The sequence below is a fragment of the Chiloscyllium plagiosum genome, chromosome 16, assembly GCF_004010195.1.
Source record: "Chiloscyllium plagiosum isolate BGI_BamShark_2017 chromosome 16, ASM401019v2, whole genome shotgun sequence".
NCBI lineage: Eukaryota > Metazoa > Chordata > Chondrichthyes > Orectolobiformes > Hemiscylliidae > Chiloscyllium > Chiloscyllium plagiosum.
In genome coordinates, this window is record NC_057725.1 from 66,203,092 (window position 1) to 66,218,797 (window position 15,706).

Genomic DNA, 15,706 nt, shown 5'->3' on the forward strand with positions numbered 1-15,706 from the left:
CCTGTAGCCTTAGGTGAAGGGGTAAATGTAGGAAAATGGGTCTGGGTGGATTGCGGGTTGGTGTGAACTTGTTGAGCGGAAGGGCCTGTTTCCACACTGTAAGTAATCTAATCTAATCTAAAGATTACCCCACTTTGTACCTGCCTTAGGAGTGTTTGATGCAATAACACGAAAAGAACTTTATCAAACTTATGTTGTATATGTTCTGGGAGTAATCGATTCAATTTTCTGTGGGAACTTTACTCTATGCCTAACACATTGTGTATCTGCTCCACAAGTGTTTGATGGGACAGTGTGGAAGGATAGTTGCAAAATATTGTGAACTATGCAGTATCTGCATCCTCGATATGGTCAAAGAAACCTTAGTCCCCCTCTATCCCATGCAGTAACTGGGCATTGAAGAGGGACCTTTTCTTTTAAAACAGATTGTACCTGCCTTAGGAATGTTTAATGAGACCATTCTTAGAGAAATTTAGAAAACGTGTTGAAAGAATAATTTCAAAGCTGGTAAAAATAATTTGTACTGAGGAAACTGACAACAAAATGAAAAATGACATTAAGATTGCAGAATGGCCATATTTTTGACAAATTAATTTCAGTATAGGTAATTGTATGATATTGCTTTTTGTTAGGAAGAACAAAGAGACCACCTAATACTTGGAAAAAGAGTTTTAAATGTTGTTGATGAGCAAAGAGGTCAAGATGTTCATTTGCAAGCACGAAAAGTAGTAAGGAAATTAAATAAGACAAACAAAGCACTGGGTTTGTTTCTTTATTTCAGAAACTATCCTTTATTCATAAAAATAATTTGTTAGTATGTACAAGAGCTTGTAACCATATCTGAACATTTTTGCAGAGGAGAAAAAAACAAATAAAATAATGGAACTTTGACATTTCATAGAGATTGTCTACAGTTGCACAAAAACAAAGACATTTCCTAAATATGCAGGGAACTATTTATCTGAATGTAGGTTTGCTCGCTGAGCTGGAAGCTTCATTCTCAGACGTTTTCATCACCATACGAGGTAATATCTTCAGTATCCTCTGGACGAAGCACTGCTGATGTTTCCTGCTTTCTGTTTATATGTTTGGGTTTCCTTGGGTTGGTGATGTCATTTCTTGTGGTGACGCCATGTCCTATGATGGTCATTTCCGGTTTTTTTCAGGGGCTGGTAAATGGGAACCAAGTCAATGTGTTTGTTGATAGAGTTCCGGTTAGAATGCCTTGCTTCTAGGAGTTTTGTGTGTGTGTGTCTTTGTTTGGCTTGTCCCCAGATAGATGTGTTATCCCAGTCTATAAATAGAAAGCAGGAAACACCGGCAGTGCTTCGTCCGGAGGTTCACTGACAATGTGACCTAATATGGTGACAAATCGTCTGAAAACGAACCTTCCAGCTCAGCGAGCAAACCTACATCCAGAACCTCAATCTGAGCTACAAATCTTCTCAAAACTCTGGAACTGTTAATGTTAAGTTTCATGCATTGAGAACGTCTGACCAGTAAACAGTTCATTACTTGGTGTCATTCTTCACTGTGGAAGACATAAAATCCCAAAAATGTAAGAGAGTAAGGGTGCAGAGCTGAGTATGGTGGCCATCACCAAGGAGAGTCAATGGATGTTATCTACCTGGACCTCGAAGGCCTATGACAAGGTGCCGCACAGGAGAATATTGAGTGAGATAAGGGCCCATGGTGTCAGAGGCAAGATGTGGGCATGGATAGAAGCTTGGCTAAATGGCAGAGAGTGGGGATAAAAGGATCCATCTCAGGATGCCAGTTGGTGACAAGTGGTGTTCTTCAAGGCTTAGGTTTGGGATCACAACTTTTTACTTTATGCATTAGCAATCAAGATGAAGGAACTCAGGGCACTCTGGCTAAGTTTGCAGATGATACAAAGATAGGTAGAGGGAGACGTAGCATTGAGGAGGTGGAGAGGCTGTAGAAGGTTTTGGACAGGTTAGGAGTGTGGGCAAAGAAGTGGCAGATGGAGTACAACTTGGGAAAGTGTGAGGTCATGCACTTTGGTCGGAAGAATAGGAGCATGGACTATCTTCTAAATTCAGAAGTCTGAATTGCAAAGAGACTTGGGAATTCTAGTCCAGGATACTCTGAAGATAGACTTGCAGATTGAGTCACTAGTTAGGAAGACAAATGCATTTATTTTGAGAGGGCTTGAATATAAAAGCAAGTGTGTACTTCTGAGGCTCTATATGACTCTGGTCAGATCACACGGGCAATTTTGGGCCCCATATCTTGGGAAGAATGTACTGCCCTGCAGTGTGTTTGGAGGAGGTTCACAAGAATGGTCCCAGGAATGAAAAGCTTAACATATGAGGAATGTTTGAGGACTCAGGGTTTATACTTGGGAGTTTAGAAGGATTGAAACATACAGAATACTGAATGGCCTGGAATGAGTAGATGTTAGGAAGGTGTTTTCATTGCTAGGAGAGGAGGACCCGAGGGAGATAGGGAGAAACCTCTTTAGCCAAAGAATGGCGAATCTATGGAATTAATTGCCACAGAAGACTGTGGAGGCCAGGTCATTGAGTATATTTAAGACAGCGATAGATAGGTTCCTGAGTATCAAGGCGTTAAGGGGAGAAGGTGGGAGAATAGATTTGAGAAACTTATCAGCCATTTTTGAATGGCGGAGCAGACTTGATTGGCTGAATGGCCTAATTTCTGCTCGTATGTCTTATGGTCTTGTTATACTATGGCCGAAAGACATTGGGCAGATCTTTTACACTGTGTATTGGCAGCAACTGTCCCAAGCTTTAGTGCGTCCCTCGACACGTAGTCCTGGACCTTGGAATGTGCCAGTCTGCAACACTTGGTCAAGAAGGAAACAAGAGATGAATCCATGTGGGAACTTAATAGAATCATTGCTGAAGTCCAGGTAGACCACATCAAAAGCTTTTCTTGCACCATCCTTTTCGATTGTACATCAAAAGCATTGCCCACCCCGGTCACGTCTTTGAAAATTTAATCATGTTGGCCAGTCATAATCTGCTGTTAACAAAGCCATGCTGACTGTTCTTGATGAATCCCTGCCTCTTCAAATGCAGATTAATTCTGTCCCTCCGAATTGCTTCCGATAGTTTCCCCATCTCTGAGGTTAGACTGACTGAGCTGGTTTATCCCCTGTTCCCTTGAAACATGGGATCACATTGGTCATCCTTCAGTCCTCAGGCTTCTCTCCTGTGGCCAGAGAGGAATTGAACATTATTGCAAGCACTAGTGTTTGCTCCCTTGTCTCACTCAATAATCTAAGATACACTTCATCTGGCCCTGGAAATTTATTTACTTTTAAGCCTGCCAGACCACTCAGAACCTCCTCACTGTCTATACTAATTTCTTTAATTATATCACAGACCTTCTCCCTGATTTCCATGCCCATATCATCCCCCTCACTAATGAAGACCAACACAAAGTATTCATTTAGAACCCTCCCTACATCCTCTGGCTCCATGTGTAAATTGCTACAGCAGTCCTTAATGGGCTGCACTTTTTCTCCCATTATCCTTTTACCCTTAATGTACCTTAAAACTTGTAATTTTCCTTTATTTTATCTGCCAATATCCTTTTGTGCCCCATTTAATCTGTCTTAATCTCCCTTTTAAGTTGCCTTTTGCACATTTTGAGCCCTTGGTATCTGCCATGAGCCTCCCCGTTTCTCCTAATTCAAATGGTCTATATTTCTTGATATCCAGGATTCACCAGATACGTTAGTCCCACTCTGTTTCTTTATTAGAACATATTGGCCCTCTATTCTCCATATTGCTTTCTTGAATGCATCCCACTGTTTTGAGACAGATTTACCTGAAAGTATCTGCTCCTAGTTCACTCTTGCCAAAACATTTCTCATCTGATTAAAATGAGCCTTTCTCCAGTTAAGAATTTATTCTTGTCTTTTTCTATAACATCGTGAATCTAATGGAGGTATGACCACTGTCTGCAAAATACATGTCCCAACCCCCCACTACTCATTTAAGTAAAAATAGTAAATATAATTATGTCAAATTAATGGGTTGAATATCAGATTTATTAAATATAATCAGTCCAGCTCATACCTTGCTGACCCTGATCGCTGTTGTTCAGACTGCAGAGTAATGCTCATGTGCAGTTTGCTGCTTGTATTCATAGAAATGGAACTAATGAAACTCATGTTCTAGTTGCTCCCATGATGTTCACAGTATTTTTCAGTTTACTGTGAGGTTTTCTTGACTTATGATCTCATTCAGTGCATTTGTCCCAATTTCCCAATGGACTTCTGCGATGTTTTTGTCTTCCCTAAGTTACCTTGCACACTTACTGATTTCCCCAGTGCCTTGACACTGCTCTGAACAGTTAAGTTTAAACTCAGCATACATGGGTAGTGTAAGGCTGTGAAAGTTTGCAAATGCCCTTTTACTGACCTTTCAAATCTGCTGTCATTATGACCACCCCCGCCCTGACCCACAAAACCCTCATCATGCCTCTGTACCTGTTAACTTGCAATTCCATCTTCAGCCTCTCTTTCATCTCCAAAATCCTTGAAGATATTGTCCGCTCAAGAAGTCAATTACTACTTTTGTTTGCTTCTCTGGAGATTTCAATGAGGGCTTCTTGTTGATTTTGTAGGTTATCATTTTGTTTTCAGGGGCTCCTTTTTCATTCTTATTAAATCCTTTAAAAGATGGTGAAGCCATGTAGTTACATTCCCCACATATTTAACATAGGGAGTATTTGGACTCTGACGGAAAAAAAATTAGAAAATAACAAAAAGCAAATTAGCGGAATTCAGCAATATCCTCAATAATCATCACCTCCCCACTCCACCCTCCCCCCACTTTTATCTACAACTCTCCCTATCCACACCCCCAGTCCTGAAAAAGGGTTATACCTGAAACGGGGAGAAAGTGAGGACTGCAGATGCTCGAGATCAGAGCTGAAAAATGTGTTGCTGGAAAAGCGCAGCAGGTCTGGCATCATCAAAGGAGCAGGAGAATCGACATTTCGGGCATAAGCCCTTCTTCAGGAATTATACCTGAAACGTCAGACTTTACCTCCTGATACTGCCTGTCTTGCTGTTCTTTTACAACCTCCTGCTTGTCTACTTTGGATTCCAGCATCTGTAGGTATTTTTTGTCTCTAGAGTCTATTATCTTTCATTAAAGTGAATTGGACTTTTTGCAACCTTTTTGATCCCAAGTTCAGTCTCATATCCCATTTGCTGCTCCAACATGAAGGCAACCCAGTTCCACCTTCATAAAATTTCCATTCCAGGACTGCCTCAGAAATCCTCTGCTGTAGAAACCATCATCCGTTCCTTTGTTATCTCAGAATTGCTGCCCTGACCCACCTCAGACTTTGTACCCTCCATAAACCTAAGCTAATTCGCAGCAAGTCCTGTTCCCTCATTGTCTCTCTGCTGACTGACCTACATTGACTCCCACTAAAACAGTATGTAAAATTTAAAAATTGGTTTTGTTTCAAATCCTTCAGTTTCTTGTCACTTCTGGTTTCTGTAATCTCCACCAGCCTCTACTTCGACAGTTTTGGTCTCTTGCACATCCCAAATTTTAATCGTCCCACTGTTGACAGTGGTGTCTTCATCTGCATTCTAATTGATTCTTATTTGGCTGGGTATCAACCTTGTTTGATTACACTCCTACAATACAGCATGATTTTACTACCTTTTAGGTATACTATAAATGTGTGAAAAGGCAGTACGCCAATTGAGTTTTCACTGTTAAATGAGTACAGATGATGGTAGAATTTGATGGTGATCTCTTTGTTTATGAAAATGTTGTAAAACTCTTGGTCATTGTTTAATGATCAGTTTTCTGCTCACAGCAATGACTGGAGTTTTTTTCTGAACCTGACGGTGTAACTGATCCATGGAATGCTCTGTAGTAATTGGAAATTGCTTCTTTTGGGATAAGATGTGGATCATAAATCTTCCAATTTGAATGGAAAGTTTAATCAAAGAAACAGGCTGTTGACCCAAACACTTTATGCTGCACCCATGTCTTTTCTTACTTAGCTTCATCTTACTTTTCTCACTTATTCAATGTATCCTTTCTCCCTGTTAGGATCCTCTAAAAGGTCAATAACTTGAAAAGAAAGGAATCCCCAAATGACTACAATGAAATCTGTTATCAAAATTTCACTTTTCTAAAACCTTCATTGTAACAGACAAACCGAAAATCCATGTCAGCTTAGATATGAATTAACAGACAAATGATACTTCGATAGAAATCATGAATTTCACTTTAATAAAGGTAGCTCACACAAGTGTATCAGCATCTCTCCTAGCACAGGTGTAGTGTCAAAGTGCTGTTTCTGATACTTAGGTTCTGTCACACTTCCCACTCCCTGATTGGGTCTTTGAGTAGCTTTCACTGACAATTTGTTCCATTTGATGTCCCCAGAACAATTAACACTGATAAGGCAGGCTTGTACAAACTTTCTGTCCGTTAGGCCATAACAGTCTTATAACATGGCTTTCTAGAGTTTCTTTGCAAATGACCAACCATCGCAGTTCATGGTCTAGTCACTTTTGGTACAAACATACATCATAGAGTCCCAGCGTGGAATCAGGCCATTTGGCCCACGGAGTCCACATGGACTCTCCAAAGAACATCCCACTTAGACCCATACCCCTGAACCCTATCCTTGTGACCCTGAATCTTCTATGGCCAATCCACCTAACCTGCACATCTTTGGACTGTGGGAGGAAGCCAGAGCAACTCCATGCAGACACTGGGAGAACGTGCAAACTCCACAGAGATGGTTGCCTGATGGCAAAATTGAATCCGGGTCTTTGGCAATATGAGGCAGCAGTGCCAACAGTGCCACTGTTCTGCCTGTCAGTCAGCCCAGCTGTTTTGCATATCTGAGCTATTCATGTTTTTAGGTTTCATTTGTTTTTAGCTATCTCACACATTGCATCATCAAAAGCTCCCAGAGTTGTTTTCTTGTTTGAGGGATTTGCTTCATCTCCTGAGCACCAGGTGTCTGTGTTCTGCACAACATACACTGAAAGTAAGGCCTGTCCCCATTTCAGCTTCTACTTGGGTTTATATTTTAGTTATCCTGCTTTTCACTTCCTAAGAACAGCTACTCATCGGGTCACTTTTCAAGGATAACCTCCTGGCTAGGAAATCCAATGAGACCTTTCCTAGAGCTCAAGACGTTTAGTTTCACTACAGGTTAAAGTGATGTCTCACAAATGCAAACTTGTTTTGCGAACAGCAGAGTTTACAGAAGCATTTGCAGCAGTCCTCAGTTGGACATGCTGACTGGATGATCCATCCAGGTCTCCTCCAATGGTGTCAGTATCACCGCCTTCACCCAATTTGATTTGCTGCATGTGATACCAAGATACTGGTTTAGAGGCACTGGAGACTGCAAGAGCTATGAACCCTGACAATATTCCAGCAATAGTAATGAAGAATTGTGTTCCAGAACTTGCTGCTCCCCGAGCCAAGCTCTTATAGTGCAGTTACAACACTGGCATCTATGCAACAATGTGGAAGATTTCCCAGGGATACCCTGTGTGCAAAAAGCAGGACAATTCTAACCCAGCCAGTTACCAACCCATCAGTCTACTCTCAATCATCAGTAATGAAAGCTTTTGAAGCAGTCCATGTTGCACTTGAACAAGATCTGGACAATATCTAGGTTTGGTCTTCCAAGTGACAAGTACATTCACACCACAGAACCAATGACCTAGTGGTATTATCATTGGACTGTTAATCCAAAGACCCAAGTAACAATCTGGGAACGTGGGTTCAAATGGTGGAATTTGAATTCAATAAAGAATCTGGAATCAAGAGTCTGTGATGACCAGGAATTCATTGTCAATTGTTGGAAAAGCCTATCTGGTTCACTAACATCCTTTTTAGGGAAGGATACTACCATCCTTACCTGGTCTGGCCAACGTGTGACTCCAAATCCACAGCAATGTGGTTCTTTCTTAACTACCCTCTGGAGCAATAAATGCAGCCTCGACAGTGATCCCCTCTTCTTGTAAATAAATAAAAAAACACTAAAATGCCAGGCAATGACCATCGCCAATAAGGGACAATCTAACCACCGCCCCTTGACATTCAGTGGTGTTACAGAATTAACGTTTTGGAATTTTGCTGATGATTGCACAATATTTGGCATAATTCACAACTTTTAATCTGCTGAAGCAGTCCATGTCCAATGCGACAAGATCTGGATGACACACTGACAAGTGGCATGTAATGAATACGTGAGATAAGTTCCAGGTAATGACTGTCTCTAACAGGAGAGAATCAAACCATCATCTCTTGACCATCTAACAGGCTTCAGTCAAGAGTGTGTTTAAAATATAATTCACTCTCCTGGATAAGTGAAAGAAGCTTGATACTATCCAAGATAAAGACCCCCCCACTTACCCACCCATCTTTTCCACAAACCTTCACTCTCACCAATGCACCGTAACAATAGTGTTTATCTCTGCAAGGTGCACTGTAACCATTCAACCAAATTCTGCACACACCACCGTCCAAACCAACAGTCCCAACTATTAAGAAGGACAAGGAAACTAGTTACAAGGGAGTACCACAATGTTCCCCTCAAAGCCATTACCATCCTGACTTGGAAATACATTGCTGTTCCTTCAGTGTCTCTATGTCAAAATTCTAGAACTCCCTCTCTAACATTATTGTGGGTGTACTTACGGCAAATGGGCTATAGCTCATGAAGACTGATCACTACCCACCTCCTTGAGGTCAATTAGACAGGGAAAGAAATATTAGCTCAGCTAATACATTCCTCATCTGAATGAATGAATGAATGAGAACAAAGCTGCATGGCCTTTTTGTGTAATTGTTTGTACATTTTACAGTTACAGTGACTGTCTTTGTTTATTTTGCATAGTTGTTGAGCTGGACTCTCCAGCATATTGGGCAATAGTTCGCTCGTTTGGTGAGGAGATCCTGCTGGAGGACAGACAAATCAACAGGGAGAAACTGGGCAATATCATCTTCTCCGATGTGGAGAAACGGCAGCTGTTGAATTCCATTACTCACCCAGCAATTCACAAAGCTATGCTCAAACAGATCTTTAAACACTTCATACAAGGTAAGGCATGAGTTGCACTTTGCTTTTCCTTGGTCACTTTTCCAGAATCTAAGGATCCTTGAGGGAATGCTACCAGTACATCCTCTATCTTTGTAGGTATTTCTTTTAGTATCCTAGGACTTGTCAATCTTTAGTCCCATTAATTTCCCTAGCATTTTTACTCTTGTGATAATTATTGTATCTATTTCTTCTCCTCTTTTTGTCCTTTGGTTAACCTCTTCTACTGTGAAGACTGATATAGAGTATTAATTCAACTCCTCTGCCATTTCCTCGTTCCCCATTAGTATTTCCCAGCCTTGTTCTCTCAGAGACCTATGATCAATTTGGCCTCTCTCTTCCTTTTTATATACTTAAAGAAACATTTGTGTCTGTCTTGACATCACCCTTCCCATTCAGCCAGCCAGCCACCCTTTCAGTCTCTCTCATGCACAATTCCCACTCATTCATTTTCTACCCCTCACTCATTCACCCACCCACTAACTCACCCACTCATCCCCTCGCTCACTTGTGCACCTCTCCCACTTTCACTTCCTTACTCACCCATTCAGTCACCCATCTGCTATTCCTCTTTTTTGACATTCATTCACCCACCTCTCCTAGGGACTCAATCATTTAGTCATCACTCACAAACTTTGCTCCAGTCCCATTGCAACGGCCCAGTGCAAAGATTTTTGACCTGCTGGATTCATTGTGGTTATCCTCACAAATGCTGCCTAACCCGCTGGTAATTTCCAACCTTGGTTTCATTTCTGATTTCCCCCATCTATTTTATTTTGCTTTTGTGTTCTCTAGATCGATTCCTGCAATGAAATTGGTTTCTCTGTGTCCAGAGATTCTGGAGGTTTGGAAAATGGAAGGTGATCTCATTGAAGCTTAGTGATTCTGAGGGAGATTGACATAGAGTTGTTGACAGGATGTTTCCTTTAACTGGAGAGTCTAAAACTATGGGATACAGGCTTGGGGAAAAGAGGCCAAACATTTGGACTGAAATGAGGAAATTCTTCACTGTGAATGTTGTTATTCATTTAGAATATAGAACAGTACAGCACAGAATAGGCCCTTCAGCCCATGATGTTGTGCCGACCATTAATCCTCATGTAACGTAAACCTAATGTACGAACCCTCAAATTTCTGTGACCATATGCATGTCCAGCAGTCTCTTAAATATCCCCAATGACCTCGCTTCCACAACTGCTGCTGGCAATACATTCCATGCTCTCTCAACTCTCTGCGTAAAGAACCCGCCTCTGACGTCCCCTCTATACTTTCCGCCAAACATTTTAAAACCATGACCCCTCGTGTTAACAATTTCTGCCTTGGAAAAAAGTATCTGGCTATCAACTCTATATATGCCTCTCATTATGTCGTATACCTCAATTAGGTCCCCTCTCCTCCTCCTTTTCTCCAATGAAAAAGTCCGAGCTCAGTCAACCTCTCTTCATAACATTCCAGGCAGCATCCTGGTACACCTCCTCTGAACCCTCTCCAAAGCATCCACATCTTTCCTATAATAGGGCGACCAGAACTGGACGCAGTATTCCAAGTGCGGTCTAACCAAAGGTTTATAGAGCTGCAACAAGATCTCACGACTCTTAAACTCAATCCCCCTGTTAATGAAAGCCAAAACACCATATGCTTTCTTAACAACCCTGACCACCTGGGTGGCCATTTTAAGGGATCTATGTACCTGCGCACCAAGATCCCTCTGTTCCTCCACACTGCCAAGAATCCTGTCTTTAATCCTATACTCAACTTTCAAGTTCCACCTTCCAAAATGCATCACTTCGCATTTATCCAGGTTGAACTCCATCTGCCACCTCTCAGCCCATCTCTGCATCCTGTCAATGTCACGCTGCAGCCTACAACTGCCACGTCTCAGCCCGTCTCTGCATCCTGTCAATGTCCCGCTGCAGCCTACAACAGTCCTCTATACTGTCAACGACACCTCCAATCTTTGTGTCGTCTGCAAACTTGCTAACCCATCCTTCAATCTCCTCATCCAAGTCATTAATAAAAATTACAAAGAGTAGAGGCCCAAGAACAGAGCCCTGTGGACCACCACTCACCACTGACTTCCAGGCAGAATGCATTCCTTCCACTACCACTTGCTGTCTTCTGTCGACCAGCCAATTCTGTATCCAGACAGCTAAATTTCCCTGTATCCCATTCCTCCTGACCTTCTGAATGAGCCTACCATGGGGAACCTTATCAAATGCCTTGCTGAAGTCCATATACACCACATCCACCGCTCGACCCTCATCATTGTGGGATGTGAGCATCATTAGCTGGCCAAAATCTATTGCCTACCCTTAGTTGCCCTTGGGAATGTGGTGCGGAGCTGCCTTCTTGAACTGCTGCAGTCCACCTGCTGTGGGTTGACCCACAATGCCACAAGGGAGGGAATTCCCAGGAGTTTGACCCAGCAACAATGAAGGACAGTGATATTTTTCCAAGTCATGATGATGAGTAACTTGAAGGGGAACTTGAAAGTGTTTCCATACATCTGCTGTCCTTGTCCTTCTAGATGGAAGTAGTTGGGGGTTTGGAAGGTGTTGTCCCAGGATCTTTTGGTGAATTTCTGCAGTGCATCTTGTAAATAGTACACTCTGCTGCTACGGAGTGTCAATGGTGGAGGGAGTGGATGCTTGTGTCTGTATTGCCAATCAAATGGGCTGCTTTGTCCAGGATGGTATTAAGTTTCTTGAGTATTGTTGGGGCTGCACCCATCCAGACAAATGGGGAATACTCAGTCACTATCCTGACTTTTACCATGTAGATGGTGGACAGGCTTTTGGGAGTCAGGAGGTGAGTTACTTCCAGCAGTATTCCGAGCCTCAGACCTGCTGTTGTAGCCACTTCTTTTATGTGATGAGTTCAGTTAAGTTTCTGATCAATGAATAACTCTCAGGATGTTGATAGTGGGGCATTTAGTGATGAATGTCAGGAGTGATGGTTAGATTGTTTCTTATTGATAATGGTCATAGCCTGGCATTTTTGTGGCATGAATGTTAATTGCCATTTGTCAGTCCAAGCCTGGATATTGTTCAGATCTTCTTACATTTGAACATGGACTGCATCAGTATCTGAGGAGTTGCAAATTCTAAACATTGTGTAATCATCAGCGGACAACCCCATTTCTTACCTTATGATGGAGGGAAGGTCATTGATAAATCAGCCTCGAACCCTACCTTGAGGAACACCTGCAGAGATGTCTTGGAGCTGCGATGACTGACCTGCAACAACCACAACCATCTTCCAATGTGTCAGGTATGACTCTGACCACTGGAGAGTTTTCCCCCCCCCCCTCACAATATCCATTGATTCCAGCTTTGCTAGGGCTCCTTGAAACCACACTTGGTTGAATGCAACCTAGATGTCAAGGGCTGTCACTCTCACCTCCCCTCTGAATTCAGCTTTTTTGTCTATGTTTGAACCAAGGCTGGAATGACGCTGAGTGGCCCTGGCGAAACCCACACTGGGCATCACTGCACAGGTTATTGCTGAGCAGGTGCTGCTTGATTAGCACTGTTGATGACACCCTCCATCACTTTACTGATGATCAAGAGTAGGCTGATGGGGCAATAATTGGCCCGGTTGGATTTGCCCTGCTTTTTATGGACAGGACGCACTTGGAGAAAGTGAGGATTGCAGATGCTGGAGATCAGAGTTGAGAGTGTGGTGCTAAAAAAGCACAGCAGATCAGGCAGCATCCGAGGAGCAGGAGAATTGATGTTTCGGACATAAGCCCTTCATGTTGATGCCCAAAACGGCAGTGTTCCGCAACTATCCTCATTTTGTCCAGAAACAACAGGTTAATAAGAGGACACTTTGCCTGGGAGGCCTTAACGTCCAACCACATCGAAGTCGAGTCCTCACAGGCCCAATCACATTCAAAAAATAGAAGGGAGCTCAATTGAAGTGTTCTGATATCCGGGAGGTCCACTCCTCCCAACCCCTCGGGCATTTGCAATTTTGTAAGCTTGATAAGGGGCCACTTATGGTGTCAGATAGAAAAGAACTAAACCAACCATTCAATTTCCAAAACGTTTGTCTAGGAAAAAGCAATGGAAGCATCCGCAGAGGGTATAATAAGCGAGGAAGAATATTCATTTTAATAAGAACAACTCGACCTAGCCATGATATTGGAAACGGCTCCCCATCTTTGAAGGTTTTGTTTAATGTTGTCAAACAAATGAACAAAATTAGCCTTGAATAACTGATCAAAATGAGGGGTAACAGAAAGGCCCATATAAAGAGAGCCTCCCTTTGCCCACTTAAAGGGGGACCCACCTTCAACATCCGGTATTCCTCTAAGACCCCCCCCCCCGCAACCCCCGGCCCCAATAGGCATAGCCTCAGATTTTGAAAAATTTGTCTTGTAACACTGTATCAAATAGGGCACCGAAACTGCCGGGTTCGAAAGAGAAATGAGAACATCATCCGCATATCATGTGACCTAATGCACCTTCGAGCCCACCTTTGGGGCAGCTATGTAAGGGTCCCAACGAATGGCCTCTGCCAGCGGCTCAATCACCAATGTGATGAGCAAACTTTAGAGGGAACAGGCTTGCCCACTGCCCCTACCAATGTTAAAATGATCAGACCGTATACCATTAGTGAGAACCACAGCCAGAGGATCACTGTAAAGGATCCTTACCCATCTAGTAAACACTTCACCCAGGCCAAACCGCTCCATGGTTTAAAACAGATACGACCATTCCACCTGGTCAAATGCCTTCTCCGCATCCATGGAAATCAGCAACCCTTGATCCGATTGCTGCTGGCACACTTGAATCACGTTAAGCAGTCTCCTAACATTTTTAGAAGATCAAAAGCCCTGGCTGATTCTCCTTAACAATAGAGGGCATCCTTTCCAACCTCAATGCCAGAGTCTTTGATAAAATTTTAAAAATCAGAGTTTAAAAATGAGATGGGTCTTTAAGAAGCACAGTCTTCCAAGGTCTCCCCTTTCTTGAGGATAAGAGAGGTATCCGCCTGTCTTAAGGATGGAGGGAGGCAGTCCCAACTATGAATAGTTATACATGTTTAGCATCGGTCCTGATAGTATCTTTACAAATTCTTTATAAAACTCACTGGGAAGACCATCAGGACCAGGTGGCTTACCACTTTGAAGTTGCCTCACTGCCTCCTGTATCTCTTGGGCAGTTAACCTAGCACTAAGGAGAGATGCCTGTTTAGCAGACGCACCAGGAAGATCCAGATTCCTAAAAAAAACTCCATCTTACCTCATCTATCCTCACAGCATTCAGACTGGTAAAGTTCAGATTAAAACCTCCGAAACACCTTAGTGATCTTTTTAGCATCGTAAGTAAGAGTCCCATTCCCATCCCGAATAGAAGCAATAGACTGGGAGGCATTTTTCTTCCTGACCAAATATGCCAAATATTTACCTGGCCTATCACCATGCTCAAACAGCCTCTGCTTCACAAGGGAAAGTTGCTAATCCTTGTATGGCATTTATGAGAATTGGAAAACAATGTAAAATCTCTGCCCATAGGGTGTAAACGTCTCCAAACGTCTACCAACCAGTTCCACACACAAACCACCCAACTGCTTAGATTGTGAAGAAAGGTCCACGGGGCCTTTGGGCATTTTCTCCAGCACAGGATCCATAACGGATTTAAAGTCTCTTTCCCCCCATCACCAGCTCTCTTCTCCCCTCCCCCCCCTCCCCCCCCCCACACACACACACACACACACAATTATATGCCAGGATGCCAAGGCCATCAGCTTAGTGCATCATTCAGAAATGTAACAAGGTGGGCCGGAGGACAGTAGACACTCAAAATATCATATTCCTCGCTATGCATAAGGGCTTTAAGAATAACAAACTGACCATGCTCATTTTTAATACAATCCATTAAATTAAATGGGAGACCTCTCTAGATGAGTATTGCCACTCCCCTGCTCAAATACTAAAAGCTGAGAAAAACACCCAATCAAACCCGCCCTGCTGTAACTTCAAGTGTTCCTTGTCATTGAGATGAGTCTCCAGCAACAGGGCAACATCCACTCTCTACTTTGGAAGGCTCAACGACACCTTTTCTCTTTTAACTTGCCGAATGAATTCCTCTGATATTCCAGGTGCACCCTTTAAGAATGCTGCTAACCATGATCCTCTCCAATCACCTTTGACTTGCTGAGAGGAAGAATTAATCTTGCAACACATTGAGCATACTCGAAAGGAGACTTATAGACTCTATTTACCAAAAAAAACTAACTACAAAACACACAAAGCACTTAATGGGGGATTCTACCTCCTGCCCACAGAGGGCGCTTATATTTCCCACACACCCCTCCATCCCCTCTTTCAGCTTGAGTCAGATGAGTTTTTTTGACTATTGACAGTGATTTCATAGTGATTAGTGGATTCTTAATTCCAGTTTTTTTTATTATTGATTTAAATTCCACACTCTGCCGTGGTGGGATTCAAACCTGAGCCCCCAGAACATTATCTGACTTTCTGGATTAATAATCTAGTGATATTGCCACTAAGCCATCGCCTATCCGATTTACCAGCAGAGGGAGGACAGTACGTGATAATCAGAAGTCTCCTTGCCCGTGTTTAACCTGAAGCTATGAGGCTTCC

At 42.7% G+C, this 15,706-nt stretch overlaps 1 protein-coding gene across 2 annotated transcripts in view; it reads left to right on the plus strand.

The window, feature by feature from the left end:
- Positions 1-15,706, plus strand: part of dcakd (dephospho-CoA kinase domain containing) — a 29,418-nt gene that overhangs the window by 8,667 nt on the left and 5,045 nt on the right. For both annotated transcript variants that reach the window (XM_043706285.1, XM_043706286.1), the window contains exon 3: positions 8,893-9,096. In XM_043706285.1, coding sequence (XP_043562220.1) covers positions 8,893-9,096 — 204 coding nt within the window. The remainder of the gene's footprint in view (positions 1-8,892; positions 9,097-15,706) is intronic.